The sequence below is a fragment of the Saccopteryx bilineata genome, chromosome 5 (genome assembly GCF_036850765.1).
Source record: "Saccopteryx bilineata isolate mSacBil1 chromosome 5, mSacBil1_pri_phased_curated, whole genome shotgun sequence".
Lineage (NCBI taxonomy): Eukaryota > Metazoa > Chordata > Mammalia > Chiroptera > Emballonuridae > Saccopteryx > Saccopteryx bilineata.
The window spans coordinates 113,463,911-113,488,387 of NC_089494.1; the positions used below are offsets into that span (position 1 = coordinate 113,463,911).

At 39.5% G+C, this 24,477-nt stretch overlaps 1 protein-coding gene across 1 annotated transcript; it reads left to right on the forward strand.

The window, feature by feature from the left end:
- INSIG2 (insulin induced gene 2) lies at positions 1 to 24,035 on the forward strand. The gene is made up of 7 exons (XM_066279577.1): positions 1 to 51; positions 825 to 975; positions 8,435 to 8,815; positions 16,477 to 16,601; positions 19,818 to 19,984; positions 20,553 to 20,652; positions 22,148 to 24,035. The coding sequence occupies exons 3-7, from the start codon at positions 8,572 to 8,574 to the stop codon at positions 22,187 to 22,189; spliced, it is 678 nt and encodes a 225-aa protein (XP_066135674.1). The 5' UTR covers positions 1 to 51; positions 825 to 975; positions 8,435 to 8,571; the 3' UTR covers positions 22,190 to 24,035.
- Positions 24,036 to 24,477: the final 442 nt, after the last annotated feature.

Below are 24,477 nucleotides of genomic sequence, written 5' to 3' on the forward strand. Positions count from 1 at the left end.
CGGCGGAGCGGTGGGAGGCGGGGCCGACCCCAGAAGATGGCGGAGGCGGGGGTGAGTAGGGGTCCCTGCGACGCGCCAGCGACTTGGTGCTGAGGGAAGTGACTAGAGGTAGTCGGTCCCCTTCAGGAAGAGGAATTGCTGGTGACTTTGCATCTTAGGAACTCTGCTGGCAAGTGCCGGAAGACAGGACTACAGATGGGGCCTGAAGGGCGAGGGTTTCCGCTCACCTGGACAGGGGTTGGCGAGGTCCTGAAGGGGACACGGGGCCGGCGAGAGGTCATAGGAGAGGCCAAGACTCGGGACAGTGGTAGAGTGTCCGAGAGGGAGGGAGGCTGGAGCGCGGCGGGAAGGGCGACCCGCGAGATCTGATGGGAGTGGAGGTCGGCGAGCTGTCAAGCATAGAGCTGTCAGGACTTGCGAGGTTTGTAGCCAAGGAGACTCAGGCTTGGGAGAGGGATGCATCCAAAAAAGGCAGATATTACAGTAAGTTTAGAATCTACAAAAAAGGTATGTTGATATTAGGTTGAAAAGTGGGACTTTGACATTTTAGATCGGAGTTGGAAACCTTTGGAGAAGATGTGTAGGTATGTCAAGACCTAGAAGTCGGTTGGTGATAACCATCACCGTGGGGATTTCAAGTTGTTCGGTGGGGATTAGCAGCCTGGAAAAAGAGAGCAGTATGTGTATAATGCGGGGCTGGGAGCGGGTGCTAAGAGAAGTGACAAGGACCCATGCCCAATTAGTGCTGGAAAAAAAGTTATTGGAGTATGGTGTTAGCTAGATAGTCTAGGAAAATATATCATGAAGAGTTTACTGTTTTGTAGGATTGATGAAGAAATGCTTTAAGAAGAAATGAATGGATGTGACAGCTGGGTCACTGAAACTGGCCCAGATAGTATTGCAGTGGAGCTGAGGATTGCAGGAAGGACACACTCCAGTCCTGGGTGCAGGAAGAATGAAGGCAGCCAAGGAGTGGTTAGGTTGAATTTTTCAACTTTTGGGTTTGTCCTCTATAACAAACCACTTTGTGAAAATCAAGAAAGAAGGTGCAGCCACTAATGGGATACACACACACACACACACACACACACACAAAAAAAAAAATTAGCCATGTATTCTTTCTATTTTCTGTCTTTATTTTTTCTCTGGACATTACGTTGAATAGTGCATTTTGTTAGAGTTCTCAATAGATATCTGATATAAAGTGAAGGGTGCACATTTAGAAAAGCTGTTGATTCTTTTAAAACTGACAGCTGTCGCTTTTACCTATGGTAGGCTGAAAAGGTAAGGATAAAATGTAATTCAGTAATTTAAAGTCGGCTTATTTTCATTGTTATCAGAAAATTATTCCCAAACGGTGGAGTAACATTTTTATAGAGACTGAGGTTTGACATTTAAAAGCAGTAATGGGATGTGAATACTGCTTGCTTAATGGTTTCTGTGTTTGGGTTTTAATGTTGCGAGGTAAGGTGAGTTTCAGTGTCTTTAAGGCAAATGTTTTTCTTTCTGGAAGTTTTTACTGTCTGGCTGCTGACTCACATGTGTGTACTTATATTTAAGGAGAGTTAAACTTTTTCATTGATTTAAGTGTGTTTTTCCTAATGTTGGTGCTTATTCTATTTTGAGACTGCCAGTCTAGTTAAGAGAGCAGATAATAGGGGAAAAATGAGAAGTAGTAATTTAATTTTATTATTTAGTACTCTATGTGACTTAAGCATTTGGAGAATAGGGTAATCTGAGGGAGGAAACATACTTCTGTGACTACTAATCATTGGAAGATGAATGATCTTGTTTGGTTTTATGTAGTGGGTTGTTGCAATTGTTAGAATGCAACTGGATCTTAAAGTCACTAGGGGATTTTGTTTGTGTGTTTGTTTTCAGTTGCCTGTGCCCGAAATTGTTTCAGTGGCAAATACCAACTTTGATTTTCATTCACAAAGGCCAGAATCACTTATAACCCTCTTTTATTTATATAGAAGTACTAATATTAATCCACTAACAGTTAGTCACACATACCTGGAATAATGTCTTTCCAGTTTTGATGATTTGTTATTTATCCAAACTATTTAAACTGCATATCTTTTTGTTCAGTAGAAATTGTAGGCCAGGGCTCAAGGTAGAATTTTTTTATGTCCTGTGGAAGTTCTTTCTTTGTCTGTTGTTGAAAAAAGCTTATTTTGGTATTCACAGTTTTAACAACATGACTGTAAAAACTATTTCTTGTATGACACTTAAATTGTTTCTGTACAGTATTGTAGATGGAAGCAATGTAGTGAATTGGAAAGTGCTCTGGACATGGAGTCAGAGTGCTTGGGGCTAATACTGGTGCTATCTGATAACAGTTTTATGACCTCAGAAAGTTACTTAACCTATTTTATTGTATAAAATGGGGATTAAAAATACCGACCTGTTTACCAAGATTATTGTTTAGGATCTATTGAGAGAGATTGTGCTCAAAAAGATATTTTATACCAGAGACTTCTTCCCTGATTAGCAAATTATTTCTTGAGCAATCTAAATTTTTTAAATATAAATTATTTTTTAATTTTGGAGAGTCAGATGTATCACTGATGTAAGAGTAGCATTTAAATGTATAGGATTGCTTTGTTTTAAGAAAATAATTTCAATACGTGATCAGAAAACCAAATGAATTAGGAGGTACTTATTCCAAGAGGTTTCACTTTTTATATTCTTATTTATTTATTTTTTTTGGAGAGAGAGAAACAGGAAGGGAGAGAGAGAGGAGAGAGATGGGAAGCATCAACTAGTTGTTGCTTCACTTGAGTTGTTTATATACTGCTTCTCATACATGCCTTGACCAGGAGGCTCAAGCTGAGCTAGTGACCCCTTGCTCAAACCAGCGACTTTGGGCTCAAGCCCACAACTTTGAGATTATGTTGATGATCCCACGCTCAAGTTGGCCAGCCCACACTCAAGCTGGCAAGTCTGTGCTCAAGCTGGCAAGCCTGCACTCAAGCCAGGTGAGCCTGCACTCTAGCCGGTGATCTCAGGGTTTTTAACTGGGGCCCTCAGCATCCCAGGCTGACTCCACTGTGCCACTACTAGTCAGGTGAAGAGGTTTCACTTTAAAATACACATTCCCCTGGTGTGTGACTAATATAAACAACATTCCTTTTTAGTAACTTAATTTTTCCACAGTAGGGAAATGGATGGTCTAGTGGAATTTCTTATCCCTTTGATGAGTCTAGCCATTTCCAGGAGTTCACTTTACATGTTTGTGGTAGCAAGATTCAGTAGAACAGTCTTGATCTTGTCACTCCACTTGACCACATCTGTCTCATTTGCTTTACCAGTAAATTGAGAGAACAGTTAGACCACTGGTTCTTTTGAATCGTGGACTTTTTGAGTACTTGATATAGATTGTGGAACTCTCCCAGGAAAACGCACATGTGTACATTTTTTTGTTTTTGTTTTGCATTAGGTTCACATACCCCTTAGAATAGATGATCTCCCCTGTTCATACCTTTTCTTAAATTTTAGGATACTGTGATTCTAAATTGTCTACAGTAATTGTATACTCATGTATTCTTATGTAGTCACAAACTTAGGTTTTTGCAAAACTAGCAACAGTAACATCCGCTAAGTGGAAATGGGGAGAAGACACCAAGATTAAGAGACCAATCCCAAAGCCTGCTATGTTGCCAACCGAATGCAAACTTAGGTTTTTGGACTAAAAAAATTAGCTTAAAAAACATTCAAATAAAAATCAAACAAATGTTGTGTTATTTTTAAAGAAAATTTTTGGGGTGAGGTAGGAAACTATAAACAAGCACTACCAGGAAAGGTTGAATAAACAGCTGCGGTAGAAAAACCTAGACAGTTTAGAAAGTCTCTGGCAGCCTTGAAATAGAATGAGGAAAGAGTCCCTAGCAATCAGTGGCTCTCAGTGGAGGGCATGGCTTTTCTGGAGGCATTTGGAAATATGTAGGGACATTTTTAATTGTCTCAAATCATGAAAAGGGCGTGTAGTGGCATTTAGTGGTCATGAGCCAGGGCTGCTAGCAGTTTGTAATGCTTAGGGCAGTTCCACACAACAAGGAATTATCCAGCCCCAAATGTCAAAGCCCTTTGACAACCACTGGTGAGTGATTGTGAGATGGGGCCTACCACAACTGGAATAACTTTTAAAACTGAAGTTATTTTGCATTCTCAAAAACATTATTATATATAAAATATCCTTTGCCATTAATTCTGTTTTGGGGGGGAAAATCACAAACATAAACAGGTTGGGTTACTTAAATGTATACATAGTTCACGCTTGAACAACATGGGTTTGAACTGCATGGGCCCACTTACACAAAGAATTTTGTTTTTCAATAAATACAGTTGGCTCTCAGTACCGCAGGTTTTGTATCCATGGAATCAAGCAACTGTGGATCGAAAAGAGTATTTCCAACCCATGGTTGAGAACCCACAGATGTGGGGAGATGCCACGGATTTTGGTGTCCTGGAACCAATCTCTCACTGTATGCCAAGAGCCAACCCTAGTTAAGATTTTTTGGGGAGTCAGAAGTTATATGCAGATTTTTGATTGCAAGGGCATCAGTGCCCCTAACCTCCACATTGTTCTAGGGTTAACTGCATATTCTTTGTCCCCCTGTAGCTGTTTTAACAGTAAAAGTGGGGGTTTGCTGTGTCTATTGGAAATTTAGGAAGTGAAGAGACAAGTGTTGATCTAAAGCAGTATGTTGAGTTGGCAATATGATTTTTTTTCCTTTAAACGATTTGTTTTGCTCTTTGATCTAGTACACTAAAAGAAAACTTTACGGGGTTTGTACATTTATTCTCATGGTCTTTGTGTTATTATACAGTCATCTACTTATATTGGCATTAGTACCTTGAGATTATATTGTAGTTGAGATTATCTTCTGTTGTGTCTTCCTGTTAGTGGCAGTGTTAGACCTTGGTTCTTGAGTTTGGCAAAGAATTCAGAGCCAAGATCTCTAGCACAAGTTTATTTAGAAAGTCACAGCAGTAGAAGAAGTGAACCAGCTGGGATGCATGGACTCAGGAAACAAATTACAGAAGCAAAAGAAGGTTCCTTAGAGCTTAGGAGAAAGAAAGCAAAGGTATGCGCCAGAGGGAAGAAAGTGCGGGGAAAGGTGCAGGCATGCCCCAGGGAGAGAACATGTTCTGGGTTCTTTGTCTTCCGGGTTTTTATCTGTTTTCTAAAGGCAGGAATTTTAGGGGAGGTCTCAGGAGAAGATCTCAATAGAATATTCACCAGCTTTCCAGGTGTGTCCTTTCAGGGTCGGAGTCTCATGATTGGTTCATGCTGGGGCAGGTGGTCATTAGTCAGTGCAGCTGGTCCTGATGTAAGCCATAGCATTGCTTTGTCTGGTTTTGCTGCTTTTCTGGGCCTAGAGCTGAAACACAATTGAGACCTAGATGTTATCTTTAGTTTGACCAAAACTCCATCTCCCTGGTCAGTGGACCCCATTCTTTATTTATAAGGTTATTTAATGCTGATCAGAACCTTGTTGTCCTGAGGGCTTAATGCTTAATGGGGTGGATGTACAAGGGAGAAAGAGGCAGTTGGGTCAGGGTGCTGGATGAGGCCAGTTTGAATCAGCTTTCTGTCTCAGTTTCCCTATTCTACTTGCCAAGGAATCTTCCTAGCTTCTTACTATTCTGTCTCATACCTATATTTTCAGTAACCAGATCCTCTCCTACACACTCGGGTAAGTAGTTAAACTGGAATGAGACTCAAGGTTTAGAGGGAATAGAAGGGGTTTCAGAATCAGATATAAGGAAACATTCTAGATCTAATATTGCATGTCATGTGACATAAACAGGGGCTAAATCTCTTTGACTTAATATCTTCATTTGTCATATGAAGGTGATAATATCTACCTTTAGGATTATTTTTTAAGATTAGAGTTACTGTATGTCTGGTATGGAATAGGCCCTCCATAAATAGGTGCTCTATCAGTAGTTATGATGATGATGAAGAATAATAATTCTGTGGATACTGAATACCTCGTAAGTGACTACAACACGTGACATGACATGCAGCATAGTACAGTGAGACCAGTTCAGGAGGAGATGTTTTCTGGGCATTTCAGTTGGGGTGTAGAGTCTATTTCCCTATGAATCAGCTGTAACTTAAAATTTTCTCTAGTCGTCTAAGCTGTGGAGTTTATTATGCTGTACACTAAGTAGGTTGTGAGGGCCATCTTGAGGAAGGAATTACCCCCTTAGGTGTTGAGCACGGGGCTCTGGGTGTGGCAGAAGCTCACTAAAAGTCAGTTGTTTGTGTTTATCACCTGGAACTGATAGGCTGTGAAAATTGCTAGTAGTTACAGATAAAGTTGCTAGTACTTACAGATAGTCTCATTTTTATACTGATTACATCAAAGGTCCGTGCCCCCTTCCCTCAATTTGCACATGGGTTTTGTTCCAAAGTTTATTTGTTATGTAATTTGAAACTTGGAAACTTAGATGAAATGTATCTTAAATCATAAGTGCTCAGTTTGCCTTCCACTTTAACAGTGTAGTTTGATTCAAAAAGAGTCAACCCAATTTCATTTAAAAATATGAAGAATATATAGAGTTCTTACTGTGGGTTAGGCAGGCATATTTCTGGATACATAGACACAGTGGAGACTTGATAGTGAATAAGACCTACATTAAAAGTTTATAATCCATAAAGCCACTATACATATTATAAGGCAGCCATTAGAAGTGCCATCCTACACTTTTAAATAAACTGTTTTGAGATTCAAAGAAATAGCATTTATGTGCTGACTTGTGGTATGATGATGTCCAAGATATATCATTATTGAGGGGATAAAGCTAAGCTGCAAAAATAATATGTATAGTATTTTATTAGTGTTTTATAGTATTAGTGTGTATAGTATATAGTATTTTCCCATTAAAAGTGATACTATTTATAGACAACACATAGAAGACATGTGACACTTTGGGAGGTAGAACATCATGGTTAGAATGAGGGCTTTGGAGCCAGAGAGCACCGATTTGAATCTCAGCTTGGCCTCTTATTAGGAGTGTAATCTTGATTAAGTGACTTAACCTTCTATTTTTTTTTATTTTTTATTTTTTGCCTCACCTGTAACATGGACATGATAATTGCCTTAGCTTTTAGAGTTATTCCCAGAGTTATATGAGTGCCCATCTTTCAGTTGCTTAAAACAGCTCATGGAAAGCCTCAAATGTTTGTTGTCTTAAACACAAAAGAAAGATCATTTTGGTTAGAGGAAAAATCAAATACCTACCTACACTGCTTGTACTAGCAAAGTTCTAGGTTTTAGGAGTCAAGCTGTATTGTGGATAAAACTCGTTAGAATATAGGTTATTCTTTCTTTTATTTTTTTTCCTTTTTAATTTTTATTTTTTTATTAAGTGAGATAGATTGCTGCATGTGCCCCAACCGGAATCCAGCTGGTAAGCCCCTACTGGACGATGCTCTGCTCATCTGGGGCTGCTGCTCCATTGCTCAGCAACCAAGCTATTTTAGCACCTGAGGCGAGGCCATGGAGCCATCTTTAGCACCCACGGCCAACTTGCTCGAACCATTCAAGCTACGGCTGTGGGAGGGGGGAGAGAGAGGGGGTGGAGAAGCAGATGGTCACTTCTCTTATGTGCCATGACTGGGAATCGAACGTGGGAATTGCACACACCAGGCCAATGCTCTACCACTGAGTCAGACCACCAGGGCAGTTATTATTTATTTTCTTAGCTTTCTTTCTGCTTCCTAGTCCAGCTTTGTCACAGAAGCTTCCATGACTGTATCAAGGGTGGGTGGGGGAAAGGTAGGGGTGGGACACAGCAATGACTCTGGAGAGAATGGGTTGGGGCTGGCCCCTGCTTGGTAAATGTGTAGGTGTCTGAGTGGTGGACTGCTTAGTCAGACACTTTTGTGCAGAAATTCAAATATAAAAGCATTAAACTTTAAAATATGTTCTTTTGCTCCCCACTGAAGGTTGTCCTTATAAGCAAGTTACATTTTATTGTGAACAAGTCAACATTTTCATTCAGAATGTGTTAATTTTCTGTAAAGCATAAATTTATTTTTTTCTGTAAAGTATAAAGATTTAGGTAGAAGAAATAGAAATCTGAATTTTGATTTTCCAGATTTTAATGGAACTGTCTCATATAACCTGCTCCACTTTTCTCTGAGGTAGGGCAAGCTCTTCTTCCTATGATTCTAACCTTTAAGTCTTTTAGGTTACTTATTCTGTCCTTGTAAATACGAAGTGTTGCACTTTTTAGAAATTATATCATTCATATAAAAATGGTTTTTAAAACATTTTTTATTCAGTAAAGTAATTTAAGTAAAATATAAGATTGCTATTTTATTATTTGTCCTTTTAAATTAATTTGTATTGAAATTAGGAAAAATATACAACCATATATTAGACCCACATTGATTTTTTTTTTTAATCTTTTGCAGGATTTCTGATAGGTCCTGTTTTAGGACAAGATGTGGTTCTGTTGAAAAGCCAATCTGTTCTGATTCACAGACAGTTGTCTGTTCACTGGAGAAGCCTTTTTTTCCTTTTCTCCCTGTCTTACTGAACTTATGAAACCATGGTGGAAGGAGAGACAGAGTCACCTGGGCCCAAAAAGCATGGCCCCTATATCTCATCTGTTACTAGCCGGAGTGTAAATTTGATGATTCGAGGAGTAGTGCTATTTTTCATTGGAGTATTTCTGGCATTAGTGTTAAATTTACTTCAGATTCAGAGAAATGTGACGCTTTTCCCACCTGACGTGATTGCAAGCATCTTCTCTTCAGCGTGGTGGGTGCCGCCGTGCTGTGGCAGTGCCTCAGGTACGTGGAAGTCCTGTCTAGGACGGGCAGGGAGAGAACGGGGTGTGTGAGTGTGGGTTTTGTCTAAGCAATACTTACAACAACCAATGAATGGCATTGAGGTGTGATTTAAATACCATAACTACCTGTTTCAAATGAACAATCTGATTAGTTTACAAAAGCGTACAGTCGTGTAACTCCCATCACAATCCAGTTACAGAGCATGTCTATTACCCACAAGTCTCTCGTGCCCTCTTGTAGTCCACTTCCCACCCCATCCTCAGGCTGCCACTGATTTGTCTATGACTAACTTATTTTTGCCTGTTATAAAATGTAATATAAATGGAACCATAGGGTATGTACTCTTTTGTATCTGATTTCTATCTGACCAATGACTTTCAAAAAATGTAATCCTAAAAACCTGGTTCCCTTAGGGATGAGGCTTGCAACCTCTTCATTTTGTCGTATTTTCAATCCATCTCCTATAAGTCTTATTTTATTTTAGTGATGATTACTCCTGTTTGGCTTGAAGGGTTTGGTTTGAAGGCTGTGTAATGGTCTTCTTTTTGAAGTAGATAAAAGCTTGAAAGACAGTTTTGTTCAAGTTTAAAGCTTCATGTGTTTATTTTTTAGGTTTTGTGTATGCTTCTTTCCTTGGCATCATGTTCTAGATGTACCTTAAGAATAATCCATGCTTGAAGAGATCAGTAAGGTAGATTTTTTTTAAAGTGAGAAGAGGGGATATAGAAAGACAGACTCTCGTATGCACACTGACTGGGATTCATCTGGCAACCCCTGTCTGGGGCCAATGCTCGAATCACCTGAGCTATCCCTAGCGCCCGAGGCTGACACAAACCAATCAAGCCACTGGCTGCGAAAAGAGAAGAAGGAGAGGGGGAGGAAAAGAGAAGCAGTTGGTCTCTTCTTCTGTATGCCCTGACCAGGAATTGAACTCGGGATGTCCATATGCCGGGCTGATGCTCTATCCACTGAGCAAACTGGCCAGGGCTGATTTTCTTTGTTTAAAATCATTATTAGCTTATTTGATACTTGAGATCTTTTTTTGGTGGACAATATGTAATGGATAAAGTGGAGCATATCAGAAGCCTTATTGATGATGCTGATCTTTTGTAATGGGTAGCTCTTCAGCTTTTCCTAATGACCCGAGACCATTAGGTTTATAATATTTTATATAATAAAGTAATGTAAGCCATAATTGTGTGGCAGAAAGAAATTTTGATGAGGGAAAAAAATGGCTCTTTTTTATTTTAAATATTATACATAATATACATGAATACTTTACAATATGATGTAGGTCTTTCTTGACTTACATCCTAGAGCTGGAGGTTGGAAGAAAAGGGGTGAGACTTTTTTTTTTTCTTTTCTGAAGCTGGAAACGGGGAGAGACAGTCAGACTCCCGCATGCGCCCGACCGGGATCCATCCGGCACGCCCACCAGGGGGCGATGCTCTGCCCCTCCGGGGCGTCGCTCTGCCGTGACCAGAGCTACTCTAGCGCCTGGGGCAGAGGCCAAGGAGCCATCCCCAGCGCCCTGGCCATCTTTGCTCCAATGGAACCTTGGCTGTGGGAGGGGAAGAGAGAGACAGAGAGGAAGGGGGGGGGGTGGAGAAGCAAATGGGCGCTTCTCCTATGTGCCCTGGCCAGGAATTGAACCCATGTCCTCCGCAAGCCAGGCCGACGCTCTACCGCTGAGCCCACCGGCCAGGAAGGGATGAGACGTTTTGAGTGACCTAGTAAAACCCACTAGACAATTACATAATGCCATTGCATGGGTGGAAGAGTATTGTAATGGTAAGGTTTTAGTGTAGTTCATATATTGATGTCTTACTATTATAATGTTCACATCGAAAGAGAACTTGTAAAGGTGATGATTTTTACTGTCCATAGGGTATTATTATTTCCTGAGAAAATTTAAATAGTCCAAACAAAGACAAGATACCATAAATTATATTTCATCATTCTCTGTGGTATCATGTGAAAATTCAGAAAAGAGAAAAGGTTTTCCCAACAACTTTTTCTAGTTCTTTGTTTATTTTCTACTATAATTGCTGTCTACTATGGTAACTGCTGACTGTCTACCAATAGCAGGTTTTGGTGACTTGGAAGAACATCTTTTGAGAATAGACAAATAGAAGGAAGGTCAGAGGAGGGAAACAATTACTTACTGAATGTCTCCTAATGTGCTAGGCAGGCACATCAGTTAACCCCAAGGATTTGCAGGGCAACTTTGGGAGTGAGATGTATGGCATTGTGCCTGCTTTGTGGGAGATGAGGGAGCTGAAGTGATGAGAGGATCCTAATGGACCCCGCATCCCTGAGCCATTGAATGGAATTGCTCAGTCAGATGTCCCCTGCTGGCGAAGGGCGAGGAGGAAGCTGCTTGTGCATACCTCCTCTACTCTGGATGCTCTTCCAGAGCCTCCAGCCTAATGAGTGGGAGGCACTGGCAGGGGTCGCACATTCTGGGCTGGGCAGGAAAAGTTAACTGAGGTTTCACTGCACCTCTGTTACGGAGAAGAGCAGGGTGAACTGGGCACTCTGGCTACCAGTCACACTTGGGAGGGAAAATTCTCACTATTAATGCTTGTCCCTACTTACTTCTCTCCTATCCAATAGGTTGTTCACACTGGCAAACTTAACACCACAGCTATTTATTTATTTATTTATATTTTTCCAAAGTGAGAATTTGGCAGGGGGGGTGGGGAGGGGAGGCAGAGAGACGGACTCCTGCATGCACCCTACAGGGATCCACCCGGTATGCCCACCAGGGGGCGATGCTCTGCCCATCTGGGATGTTGCTCCGCTGCAATCCGAGATATTCTAGCACCTGAGGTGGAGGCCATGGAGCCATCCTCAGCGCCCGGGCCAACTTTGCTCCAGTGGAGCCTTGGCTGCGGGAGGGGAAGAGAGAGAAGAGAGGAAGGAGAGGAGGAGGGGTGGAGAAGCAGATGGGTGCCTCTCCTGTGTGCCCTGGCGGGGAATCGTACCTGGGACTTCCACAGGCTGGGCAGACACTCTACCACTGAGCCAACCAGTCAGGGCCAACATTACAGCTTTTTACTAGGTGATTGACATGACTTGCTTAACTGTTTCTTCTGAAAGCAGTGCATTCCATGAGCCGCCTGGGCAAAAGAAAGCAGAAGCATTAGGAAATCTAGATTTCACTTACCTCTGTTACTGATTTGGTTGGGTAAGTCATATTGTGCAGTAGATGAGGATGAAGATACCAGATTTGGGAAAGTTGCCAAAAATGGTAAATGGATTTTTGCATAATTGCTGCCTCCCTCCCCTGCAATTTTGGGAAAATATCAAGGAAAAATAAATGAAGTAAGAAACATGTGTGGAGAGTGTGTGTGTGTAGTATGCATATATTTTTGTGTCTGTGTGTTGATATGTATTCAAAGCTCTCTAGGCTCTCACCACCTTAAATCAGAAAAACTGATAATTGTCCTTTGATTTTCCTGTCCAACTAATCTTCATAGACTGAGGAGGCACCTCTGGAGGGGCTCCACAGCCCCCCAACTCTGCATGGAAACAGAGGGCCTTGGTTATTTGATACCTTTCTGTAAAAGACAGAGGACTGAGAAATTTGCTATTGGTGCTTCTGAAGGAACAACTAACTGCTCACAAGAATTAGGGGATATTTTATCGCTTCATATTCATTTTTAAATATCCTTTAATTTTTGTGAGCAGTATAGTAGAGAACTGTGGTAACTTGCTTTTCTCTGTCTCTTGCTTAGGCCAGGCCCTATACCACTCTGCTGGGAATTTTCAGTCTTTTCTGTCTCTGATGCAGCATCCTGCAGCCTCCCTCCCCTGTCATGCACTGTGCATGCACTACTGTAAGAGCAGTCACCTCTCCATCTGGTGCAGGGGGATGGCATTATTTTCTTAGTTCTCACTGTTTGCCGGGTAAAGTCCCTATGACATGGCCCTTGCTGACTTTTATCTTGCTAGGAGTCTTTCTGGATCCTGAGCTCCGTTTCTGCCTGACGCTTACAGGTGATACTGGGTGTTTCTGTTCTCAGATGCTTTGCTTTGGTCACAGAGGCCTTTCCACATCACTTGCCTGTGACACTCTCCTGCCTCACGTATCAGCTCCTCTGTGAAGCTTCCCTTACACTGCAGCACGCCTCCTGCTCAGCACACCCAGGAGGAGATGGGGACCTCACTGGGCCCTGTCAGTGCCGCAGTGGATTCAGTGGTTTCTCTGGTCACTTTGGGACTGTGACATACCTCTTTTTTTCTTTTTTCTTTTTAAATTGTCCACAAATACCAAAAACCAGACACACTTGTGGGGGCAAAACTTTGTCTCTCCTGTAATAGTTTTCCATGACAGTATATCTCATTCATTAGTTTTGTTTATTCAGCCCATTTTCCTGGGCAAAATGTTTGATTTAACTGTTCTGTTTAGTGTAGTACTGCATTAAACACATTGCCGTAAAAAAGGATGACAGAATTGATGTTTTACCAACTTTGTTTTGTGTTTATAGCTTGGTAGGCTGTGACTGGTCACGGGGAATAAATATACAGGCATACTTCAGAAATGCTGTGGGCTTGGTGCCAGACCACCACTATAAAGCAAATATTGCAACAAAGAGAGTCACACGAATTTCTTGGTTTCCCAGGGCATATAAAAATTATGTTTACATCATACTGTAGCCAATTAAGTGTGCAATAGCATTATGTTAAAAAAACAAAGTATTAATACATACTTTAACTAAAAAATATTTTATTGTAAAAAATGCTGACTATCATCTGAGCTTGTAGTGAGTTGTAATCTTTTTGCTAATGGAGGGCCTTACCTTCAAATTGGTAAACACACACACACACACACACACACACACACACACACTATATCTGCAAAGCTCAGGAAAGCCAAGTGCAATGAAATGAGGAATGCCAGTATCCCAAGAAATATGAGTTTGCATCAGAGAATCACCTGATTAACCAGGACTTGTTTCATATGATTTTACACAGGCATACTTGTAACAGTCTTACTTGTTAAAATAAGAAAGTGGAGGACCCAGGCTGGTTGGCTCAGTGCATAGAGCATCGGCCCAGCATATGGACGTCCTGGGTTAGATTCCTAGTCATGGCACACAAAGGAAGCAAACATCTGCTTCTTTCCTTCTTTTTCTTCTCTTTCTCTCCTTCCCCTCCTGCAGTCAGTAGCTTGATTCAAGCATTGGCCCCGGGTGCTGAGGATAGCTTGGTTGGTCTGAGTGTCAGCCTCGGGTGCTAAAAATAGCTTGGTTGATTTGAGCATTGGCCTAAGATAGGGGTTGCTGGGTGGAACCCGGTCAGAGTGCATGTGGGAGTCTGTCTCACAATCTCCCTTTTTTCTCACTTAAAAGAAAAGAAAGTGGACAAAGAGGAAAAGAAGACCGGACATACTATACTGAGCTCTTAAGCAGTGAAGCTTCCCTGTGCTGTAGACATTGCTATCAGACTCTGCCATGCCTTTATTTATAGGGAAGGAAGAAGACATATAATGGGAAGTGACAAACTTCTTGAATTCTTCCTCTCATTGAGCAACTGAAAACCATGCATACTCAGTGGATTTGATTTTTATTGGCAAATCCCAAGGTTGGCAGCATGGCAGTTGACATTCCTTTTGTATTTTTGCTTTCTCTCCTCAGTTGTCTCTCGCTTGAGAGTCTGACATCACATGCATAAAAATATAGTCAACTTATTTGTTTCTTTGCACACACGACAACCCTCTCTATGTGATAATTCTCTCCCTATGGCATTAGCTGCTGAGGAAAATCGACTTGGAATGCCTGATCTTAGTTGATTTTACCTAGCAACAGGCAAGGGGAGGAGAGAGAGAGCAAGAATGAGAATGAAGAATGACATATGAGCTGTTGGTTTCATGACCGCATAAGAAAATAAAAGTAATATTCATTTAGATATATTTCAACTCTTAGGCATGCTGGTTGCCACTTTAATTTTGTAGAAATTTAGATACGCTATCAGTTAACCTGAGAGGATTTTAAAGTGTGGCCTTTTAAATAGGAGTATACAGTAAGTCCCCGCTTAAAGTCAGGTTCTGCAGCTTTAATTGAAATAAGGGATAACAGAACCACTTTTATTATAGGCTGATTGATACAAACAAGGGTTTCAGTTCCTACAATGTTGTAATGAAATGACAGTGAGTGAAATGACATTATTCAAGGACCTGTTGTGATGTAAAACTTTTAAATTTACTAGTAGTTTTTGGAGCTCTGCTGAAACTAAAGTTTGTTGTTAATCTCTTGATTGTGAATCATCTACATTCAACAAAAGCCTAACTCAGAAAAGAGCACATTCAGGTGTCTTGTGGATTAGGAAACATACACACCATTGCAGCGTCTCACCTCTAGATGGAAGGGTGATCGTGTACCTCATTCATGCTGCCCCATTGGTCTGCTAGCCTGTCATTTGTTGTTATTAATAGATTTTCATTTTTCTTGAAGATTGAATGCAATGTTTGTGAGGTATAGCTAGCCACCATCATGCCAGGCAGGAGCTTCTGACCCTCAGGCACATGGGTTTTGGTACAGTCATTTCACAGGATGCCATAGTTGGTATAGGGTATTTTAAACATGCTTTTCAGCTGATGTGACAGTTGTGTATCTGTTTCCTGATGGTAGCATAACCATTCTGTTTTTAGAAAGATGAACAGGAAATTTCCAGGCAGCTTTGATTTGCTACATTTAATCTGGAGAAATACATTTTCCTTATACTTTGTTGAAGAAAGTTTTGGTTCATTAAAATTTTTATAAGTAAGCATTTTAAATCTAAATTAATAAGAAATTGAGGTTTGACAAGTGTTTAAGTTAAAAATTGGGTGAGAATATTTTGAGTCTCAATTATGGACATTTTGCATATGCTAGTCATAATTAATTACACAGTTAGCAGTCAAGATGTTCCTTCCAAAAGTAAGAAATGTACTAAAATGATTTCTTACATTTTACAGTGAATATAATTTTTTACCAGAAATTTGTAATTCTTATGGACCATGTTTCTCCATTTTTTTCTGTGTGAAGAATGAGTCTTATATGTAGATTTCTGTTGTGAGTTTCCCCACTTTGATAATATTGAATATAACCTAGAGGCTCATTAGAGGGCCAGGGTGGAAGGAAGTATCAGATCAAGGTGGTAGACACAGGAGACTGAGACAAGAAGCTGGAGGGGCAAAGACAGTCTGTGTAGCAGGACAGATGTGGCCATCTGAACAGTGTGTGTGTGATGAGCTTGTACATGTTTAGCTCCTAGCTGCTCTTCAGTTTGTAGCATTTAATAGAACATTTCATGGTTATACAGCTTAGAACATTGCTTAACTACCAACTGGTTTGATGCTTCTCAAGTCTTATGAATATTAGTAGAGAAAAGTAGAATGACTCATCTAGTCCAATCTGCTAAATTGTGAATCATAGACTAAAATTGTATTTTGCCTATTGTAATTTAAAATACTGTGTAATCATTCACAATGCCTTCTTCAGTGGTGTTCTCATTTTTTTTTCTTTTAGGAGGTAAGTTTAATTGACATTAAGTAACTTGAAGAACTTTTAAAAAGAATCTTTCAAATACTTATAGTGGTTGTAGTGACTCTTAGCCTAAGTTTCGCCAGTATCACATTGGAGATGGCTTAATTGTTTTCTCTTTTATTTCCACAGCTGTGATTGGGTTATTATATCCTTGCATTGACAGGCATCTAGGAGAACCACATAAATTTAAAAGAGAGTGGTCCAGTGTAATGCGGTGCGTAGCCGTCTTTGTTGGTATAAATCATGCCAGCGCTGTATCCTTTTTGCCATAATGAAGTGCATGATAACAAAGCAGCTCCTGACAAACCAAAGGTTAAATGGTCCTTTGCAACTTCACTGTTGTCAAATTGTGATGTGCCCACTTAGCCATAAAAAGAATGCGCGTAGTATTGTTGAAACATCACAGTGGCGTCTATGTGATGCTGCTACAGTGTGGGGTTTATCCTTTCATTAAATCCCATTTGTTCAGTATAACTTAGAAAATTTGCATATTTAAAACATTTGCACGTTTTTGTTAAATTAAGTTACTAAATTACTTACATATAGTTTTGGTAACTCTAGCATTGAAACAGGTATATTTTCAAAGGATTCTTTTCTTTCTTTTTTTTTTTTTTTTGTATTTTTCTGAAGCTGGAAACGGGGAGAGACAGTCAGACAGACTCCCGCATGCGCCCGACCGGGATCCACCCGGCACGCCCACCAGGGGCGATGCTCTGCCCACCAGGGGGCGATGCTCTGCCCCTCCGAGGCATCGCTCTGCGGCGACCAGAGCCACTCTAGCACCTGGGGCAGAGGCCAAGGAGCCATCCCCAGCGCCCGGGCTATCTTTGCTCCAGTGGAGCCTTGGCTGCGGGAGGGGAAAAGAGAGACAGAGAGGAAGGGGGGGGTGGAGAAGCAAATGGGCGCTTCTCCTATGTGCCCTGGCTGGGAATCAAACCCGGGTCCCCGGCACACCAGACCGACGCTCTACCGCTGAGCCAACCGGCCAGGGCTCTTTTCCCTTTTTTTTTCATTTAAGGTTTGCCAGTACAGACAAGTGGTGGCTTCAGGTACTAGCTTTTTGTTTTGTTTTGTTTTTCATTTTAAGAGCCTATAATTAAAATAAAAAGACTGTCAGTTATTGGTTTTAATGAATACTATCAAACCACATATTTTTATAGTTAGGTCATTTAAGGATTTTGACATTTTATTTAGTGATTAATAATCATGTTTATAGTGTCCTAGCTCGAAGGGCACCGTAGCTTCTATTTCCCTTCTTCCCTCCTGCCTTATACCTCTCAGGAAAATAATGTCTACCTCAGAACAAAAGTTTTTCCCTCATAAGGTTTTATTCTATCATCCTCCCTCACCCCCAACTTCCCTTTGTAGAAGAGGATCTTGGAAATACTAGTTCAGTCTTCCCTTTTCTAGAAGATGTGGCTTAGAAAATGGACATGGCGGGGCCTTTGATCTTGGGAAGAACAGGGAATGTGACTCAGGCTACCAAGGTTTCCTTTTGTAACTGCACTGGACTCAGGAATGGCAGTTGGTTGGAGAGAGGGTGGGTCATGTGGCAAGTAGATTGCTGTGCCTATCACAGAAAGTATTGAGGTCTTTGGGGGAGCTTGGGAAAAGGAGCCAAAGAAAAGAGGCAGGGTCCTATATGCTGCAAACACACCTGCCCAGCTGTTCACAGTTGTTCTGGCACTGGGAGGTCTGTGCAGTTGGAGGTCCTTGGTGGCTGTTACTGTGTTGGTTTTCCATTTCCTTTTGTATAAAAGAATTTTCCAACATGTTTAGTTTGGGGGAAGTCTTGGATATTTAGGATTTTATAACAAGTCCAGTGGTTAGGAGGCTTAAAAAGATAGACTCATAGAATATATTTAGAAGAAAAAAGATATCACCTAGTTCCACATTTTCTTTATAAAGATAATAAAACAAATGAAAGCTCAAGGGGTCAAGTACTTTGCTTGGTCATTCACACTATGAGGCTGCGCCAGAGCTGAGACATGAGCCAGAGATCCTGACTCCCCTCTAGGAATGTTCCATCTTCTCCCCAGGAGTGTGGAAATTCTGTCTGCTGGATTAGACCTTCCTATCTCAGACATTTCAGCTAGGTTTAAGTTGACAAATTATAATAGACTATTTATGGCCTGACCTGTGGTGGCGCAGTGGATAAAGCGTTGACCTGGAAATGCTGAGGTCGCCAGTTCGAAACCCTGGGCTTGCCTGGTCAAGGCACATATGGGAGTTGATGCTTCCAGCTCCTTTCCCCTTCTCTCTCTCTGTCTCTCTCCCTCTCTGTCTCTCTCTCTCCTCTCTAAAAATGAATAAATAAAATTTAAAAAAATAGTTTAAAAAAAAAAAAGTAGACTATTTGTGGAATTTAAAAAAGTTTATATATCTAATTTAAATTCTTTGGTCATTCCTTTCTCTCTCAATGAAATATTTAAATATGAATATCCTTTAAGAAAAACCCAAAGTGTTTACAAATTTATAACATAGACTTAGATAAATTTGACTTCATAAGTGGTTTGTATTCATTTTTTAAACTTCTCTCTTCTCTGTATTTGCAGCATGGCCAGTTAGTCTGGTGAGATATGTACTCTCTCCTGGGGAGCTGGATATAGAGCGAAGATGTGGCCTTTGGGACATAGATAATGTCCTTTTAATGATACTTGAAATTAATTCCTTTAGTGTAATCCTCTAGCAAAGAAATGAGAAAATTGAATGTGTAAATCATTTTGCTCAGAGATTTTGCAACAGAAAAGGGCTATACTTTTGTGAATAGATGCTTAAGTAGGTGATGGAAATAAAATATCATTTGAGCAAACTCTCCTAAACCAGAATGTCTCAGGCACCAAAATAGCCTGGCAGGTTGCAAGATAATGTTCACTTCAAGGCTTTATCCTCAACAAATTAAAACTAGAACAGTTGACATAATAGAAAGGGATACTGTGTCCTTGGTACTCTTGTTTCTGAACTGCATTATTATAAAATGTGTCTGTCAGTAAATCATGTAGAAAATGTGGACCCTGTTAAATAGCTGTCAACTCTTATATTTTCACGTTCCTATATGATTCTCAACTAATTCTCAACCCATTTGAGAAGTAATAGTGATTTTCTTTTTAGCAAAAACGTATTTCTTTAGCAAAATTTGTGTCCTGGGGCTTCCAGTTAACATTTTTCAAAAAAGAAAGCCATTTTTAAATAATGGGTCAGATCTTATAATTGGGCATATATATAGGGTGGATTTTTGTTTTTTGAGGTTGCTAGGATCTATTCATGAAATATCATGCCCTCTGTCTGTCTTTAGTAAATATCAGAGATAATTTTAATCCCATCTAATCTCATACATTGTATTAAAAGACTAAATGCTCTGTAAATAAGCAATTAATTTCCTTTTTAATGGTAACATTTCTTATTTTAGAAAAATAAATAGGTGATATTTGGTTTTAAGTTTTGAGATGGCTCTTTAACGCTGGTCTCAGAAAGTGGACTTTGATAACAACATCCAGTTGTCTCTCACACTGGCTGCACTCTCCATTGGACTGTGGTGGACCTTTGATAGATCTAGAACTGGTTTTGGCCTTGGCATAGGAATTGCTTTCTTGGCAACGTTGGTTACTCAACTGCTAGTCTATAATGGTGTTTATCAGTAAGTATTCTTTTTGGTGCTTGTTTGCTAAAATAGATAAATGATAACTGAATTCAGAATTGAGACTTTAAAATTGGGTTAGCCACATTCATCTGAAGAGTAACTTGTTTCTATTGTAATTATTATTATTATTAATTTTTTTTCCTCTATTTTTCCGAAGCTGGAAACGGGGAGAGACAGTCAGACAGACTCCCGCATGCGCCCAACCGGGATCCACCCGGCACGCCCACCAGGGGGCGATGCTCTGCCCCTCCGGGGCGTCGCTCTGCCACGACCAGAGCCACTCTAGCACCTGGGGCAGAGGCCAAGGAGCCATCCCCAGCGCCCGGGCCATCTTTGCTCCAATGGAGCCTCGGCTGCAGGAGGGGAAGAGAGAGACAGAGAGGAAGGAGGGGGGGGCAGTGGAGAAGCAAATGTGCGCTTCTCCTATGTGCCCTGGCCGGGAATCGAACCCGGGTCCCCCGCACACCAGGCCGACGCTCTACTGCTGAGCCAACCGGCCAGGGCCTCTATTGTAATTATTTTAATAAGTGTCACTGTACAGTTAAAAACATATCTGTTATTCTAGATACACATCTCCAGATTTTCTCTATGTTCGTTCTTGGTTACCATGTATATTTTTTGCTGGAGGCATAACAATGGGAAACATTGGTCGACAACTGGCAATGGTAAGTGGATGCTTATATGATCACTTTCCTGTTATTGAGATGGAAGACAAGTGTTCTCCAAATGACAGTCTTTCTTTCAGGGAAAGCAGTTCATGAAGACAGCATTCTTTTGATTTCTCTCTGCAATTCCATTGAAATAAATCATTTGAAAGAATTTAATCACAAGTGTATTAAAAGTTAAAGAAACCACTTAGATAGGAAAGCTATGATGTGTTATGGGTAGGGTGATATGATTTATCCTCCCTCTCTCCTTCTTTAACCAATTTATAGGTTTCTTTTTTTTTTTAATTTATAGGTTTCTATTCCTCAAAAAGGAGCAATTTTAAAAGTGAAAAGAGGCTTTATTAATAATGACATTGCTACAATAGATATAAATTGGAACTATCTTAAGCAAATCAAGATGTTTGATTATTTTAGTTGCAAAGGAGAGAACATTGTTGATAACCCATCATATGTGGCAAGGGTCAGGCATGACATTCAAAGGCCACACCAAGGGTTGTCACTTTTACCATTTAAATTAGTAGGATAGTTGGGTGTTTTATGTTGCTGTCTTTTTGATAATATAACTACCCAATTATTTTAAGCATATTGCTTTCTTTTATTTTGAATTGTGGTTATACATTTTTATTTATTTTTATTTTTATTATTATTTTTTTGCATTTTTCTGAAATGAGAAGCAGGAGGCAGAGAGACAGACTCCTGCATGAGCCTGACCAGGATCCACCTGGCATGCCCACTAGGGGGCAGTGCTCTGCCTATCTAGGGCATTGCTCTGTTGCAACTGGAGCCATTCTAGCGCCTGAGGCAGAGACCGTGGAGCCATCCTCAGCGCCCAAGCCAACTTTTGCTCCCATGGAGCCTTGGCTGCAGGAGGGGAAGAGAGAGATAGAAAAGAGAGAGGGAAGGATGGAGAAGCAGATGGGCACTTCTCCTGTGTGCCCTGGCTGGGAATCGAACCTGGGACTTCCACACACCGGGCCAACGCGGTACTGCTGAGCCAACCAGCCAGGGCCTGATTATACATTTTTACAGTGGTACTTTAAAATGTTGTTTTGACTAGAAGCTTTTGCTAATGTAATAGACTTTTTCCTTTAAATTGTGAAGTGATTTGAAAAAAATAGTTTCTGAATTTATTATATTAGTCTTATCCTTAAGTTCATTACCTTTCCTTTGCTGATTCACCGTACTGAGCACTCAAAGAAACTACTTTTGCTTCCTTTTGTATTCTAGGACTGACCTGAGTCATATACTGTCATTATTTGCTTGTAATGCAGAAACCTCACCTGCTTTTGGTGTATGCCTCTTTCACTTCTAGAATGTGAATTATTTTCCTATTACATATGTCTTTTAATCCTAGTAGTTGTAGAACTCCAAGATTCTTTGAGGAATAAAGTGGGCATAAATTAATAAAGTGTTAATTTTAGAACTTTTTAGTTTAAATTGCTATTCCAAGTAAACCTTTTCTGTTAACCTTTTAACCTTTTCAATTTTGCAGTATGAATGTAAAGTTATTGCAGAAAAATCTCATCAGGAATGAAGAAAGCAAAAATATATTTTTTGTACAGAAAAACAAGATGAAAAAGGCATGTAAATGATATAGATACACCAACGAAACTATGGACTATAAAATTGCCAGGATGCAGTTTTTACTTTGATTCTTTTATACACACACACACACACACACACACACTTACTGCAATCTGTGATTGCTTCCTCTGGAAATCAGCTACAAACCTTTCTGTATGTGACTTAAATAACTGTAAAAAATATATATACTACATTAAAATGTCAATTAATAGATGAAAATTTTAAATTAATTTTTTAAGCATACCCTGTATTGATTGTATCATAGTGTTGATGTGCCAAACTGTTCTGTTACTGTCACGCGGATTATGGGAATGCTTTGAACATTTTAAAACTTAGTGTAATAAAATAAGAGGAGAGCCAAAAAGAAAAAAACAAAAAAGCCAATGGAAGCTGATATATTGTCTTTCACATACTGTTGTGCCTGTTTATTTTTCTAATCACTGCAGTCTGAGCTCTGAGTGCCCTAATGTGCAGTTAGTTTTTACAGGGTGGGGCAAAAGTAGGTTTACAAATTGTTCAAATTGAAAATATCAGTAACACGATAATTAACAAATAATAATACAAGAATAAGATTTCATGTGTTCACAACTGTAAACCTACTTTTGCCCCACCCTATTGTATTTTAGTGCTTCAGAGAACTTTGGATGTTTTAATAATACATGATGAAAATGAACTTCCATAGAACATCTTTCAAACCGAAATTACTGTAGCGAATCCAAAGAATAATTTTCTGTTTTGACAAGATTTTACTGGAAGTCAAAGTGATGATCAGGAAAGGCTATTGGCATTAAATTGTTTTTAATCTAGAAGAGGCTATATAATTAAAAGTAAGGACCATTGGAGAACTTGCTTAGAATAAATATACTTTATGTTTTAGAAATACAGAATGACCTTCTGTCGTACCACAGAGTGTTAAGTAATATTCATAGTCATTTGCAATATTGAATCCTGCTGCTTTTGCATGTGGAACACCTGAAAAACTGCAAATGGAGCTAAATGAAGTTTCTAATTCTATTGGGTTCTCTTCTTTCATTCTATCGGGTTGTGTAAATTAAACCACTTTAGTTGGGCTGGGTCGTATGACTAATTGTCAGAGAAATGTCATCTGGGGAATGGATGGGCACATAATTACTTACATATCCATATGCCCATTAGTAAATAGTTCAAACCTGTTTAAGAATGTATTGAAATGGCATGTTATGCATGTTAGAGATCTTGGTAACAACTAAAAGTCATGTAAATATGGCTTGAACGTATTTTTAGATTTTCAGTAAATGTTTTCCCCAATTTTATTTTTGAAATTGATGGCAGTATTCTGAATACCCAAAGATGAATGAAATATGCTCACTCTGGGTGTGTATGTGTTTGTGCGTGTTTACTGTGCTGCAGTGAGGGAGAGAATGTGTATGGGTGTGCATGTGCCCATGCTCTCTTACATGTTAACTAGATATGTTGTTCATTTTTGGTTTTAAAACCATTGCTGTCAGACAGACCTTGTATGCCAAACTTTAATGTACTTTTTTTTTTTTTTTACATTTTAAGGCTGAAAGTGTTAAGATCCTAAGAGGATTTCATATTGAATATATGTACACAATCTTAACTATGGTGGTGGTAAGCATACTGCTATAATTTATTATTCTATCTTCCAGATGATATTATTCATTTAGAACAAATACGGTATATTTTTTAGAATCAACTTTGTAAGCACTATAAATCTTTAATAAATTATAAGGTCTATGATGTGTTTACTTTAAAAATTAATGTTAAAAGCAAGGTGTATTAAATATATAATTATATTCTTGGTTAAGAGTCTTTTATTCTTTCTTGTGTTAAGACATACAGTATAGTACTGAGTATTAATTTAATGAAATTAACATGTATGGGTGAATTTACTAAGATATATGAAAGGTAATTTCAGTTTCATTATGCAGTAATTGAATGATTACTTCTTAAATTATTTTCAGATCATCTAGAAAACACAAAAGATATGACAAAAAATGGTTTTCATATTTTGATAAGTAGATAAATATATCTTTCTTTGCAATGAGAGGAAGTAGTAAACATCTTTTAACATTGCTGTATTGGCAGTGCTCTTTATTATTTAAAGAAATTGAGTTGAAAACTGACTAAATTCTATAAAAAAACAAGAAAATTAAAATTAACTAGCCAGCACCCTGCTAATACTTTTATTATGAAGTTTGTTTGCACTAAACTGTGTTACCATCTCTAAGGTCATTG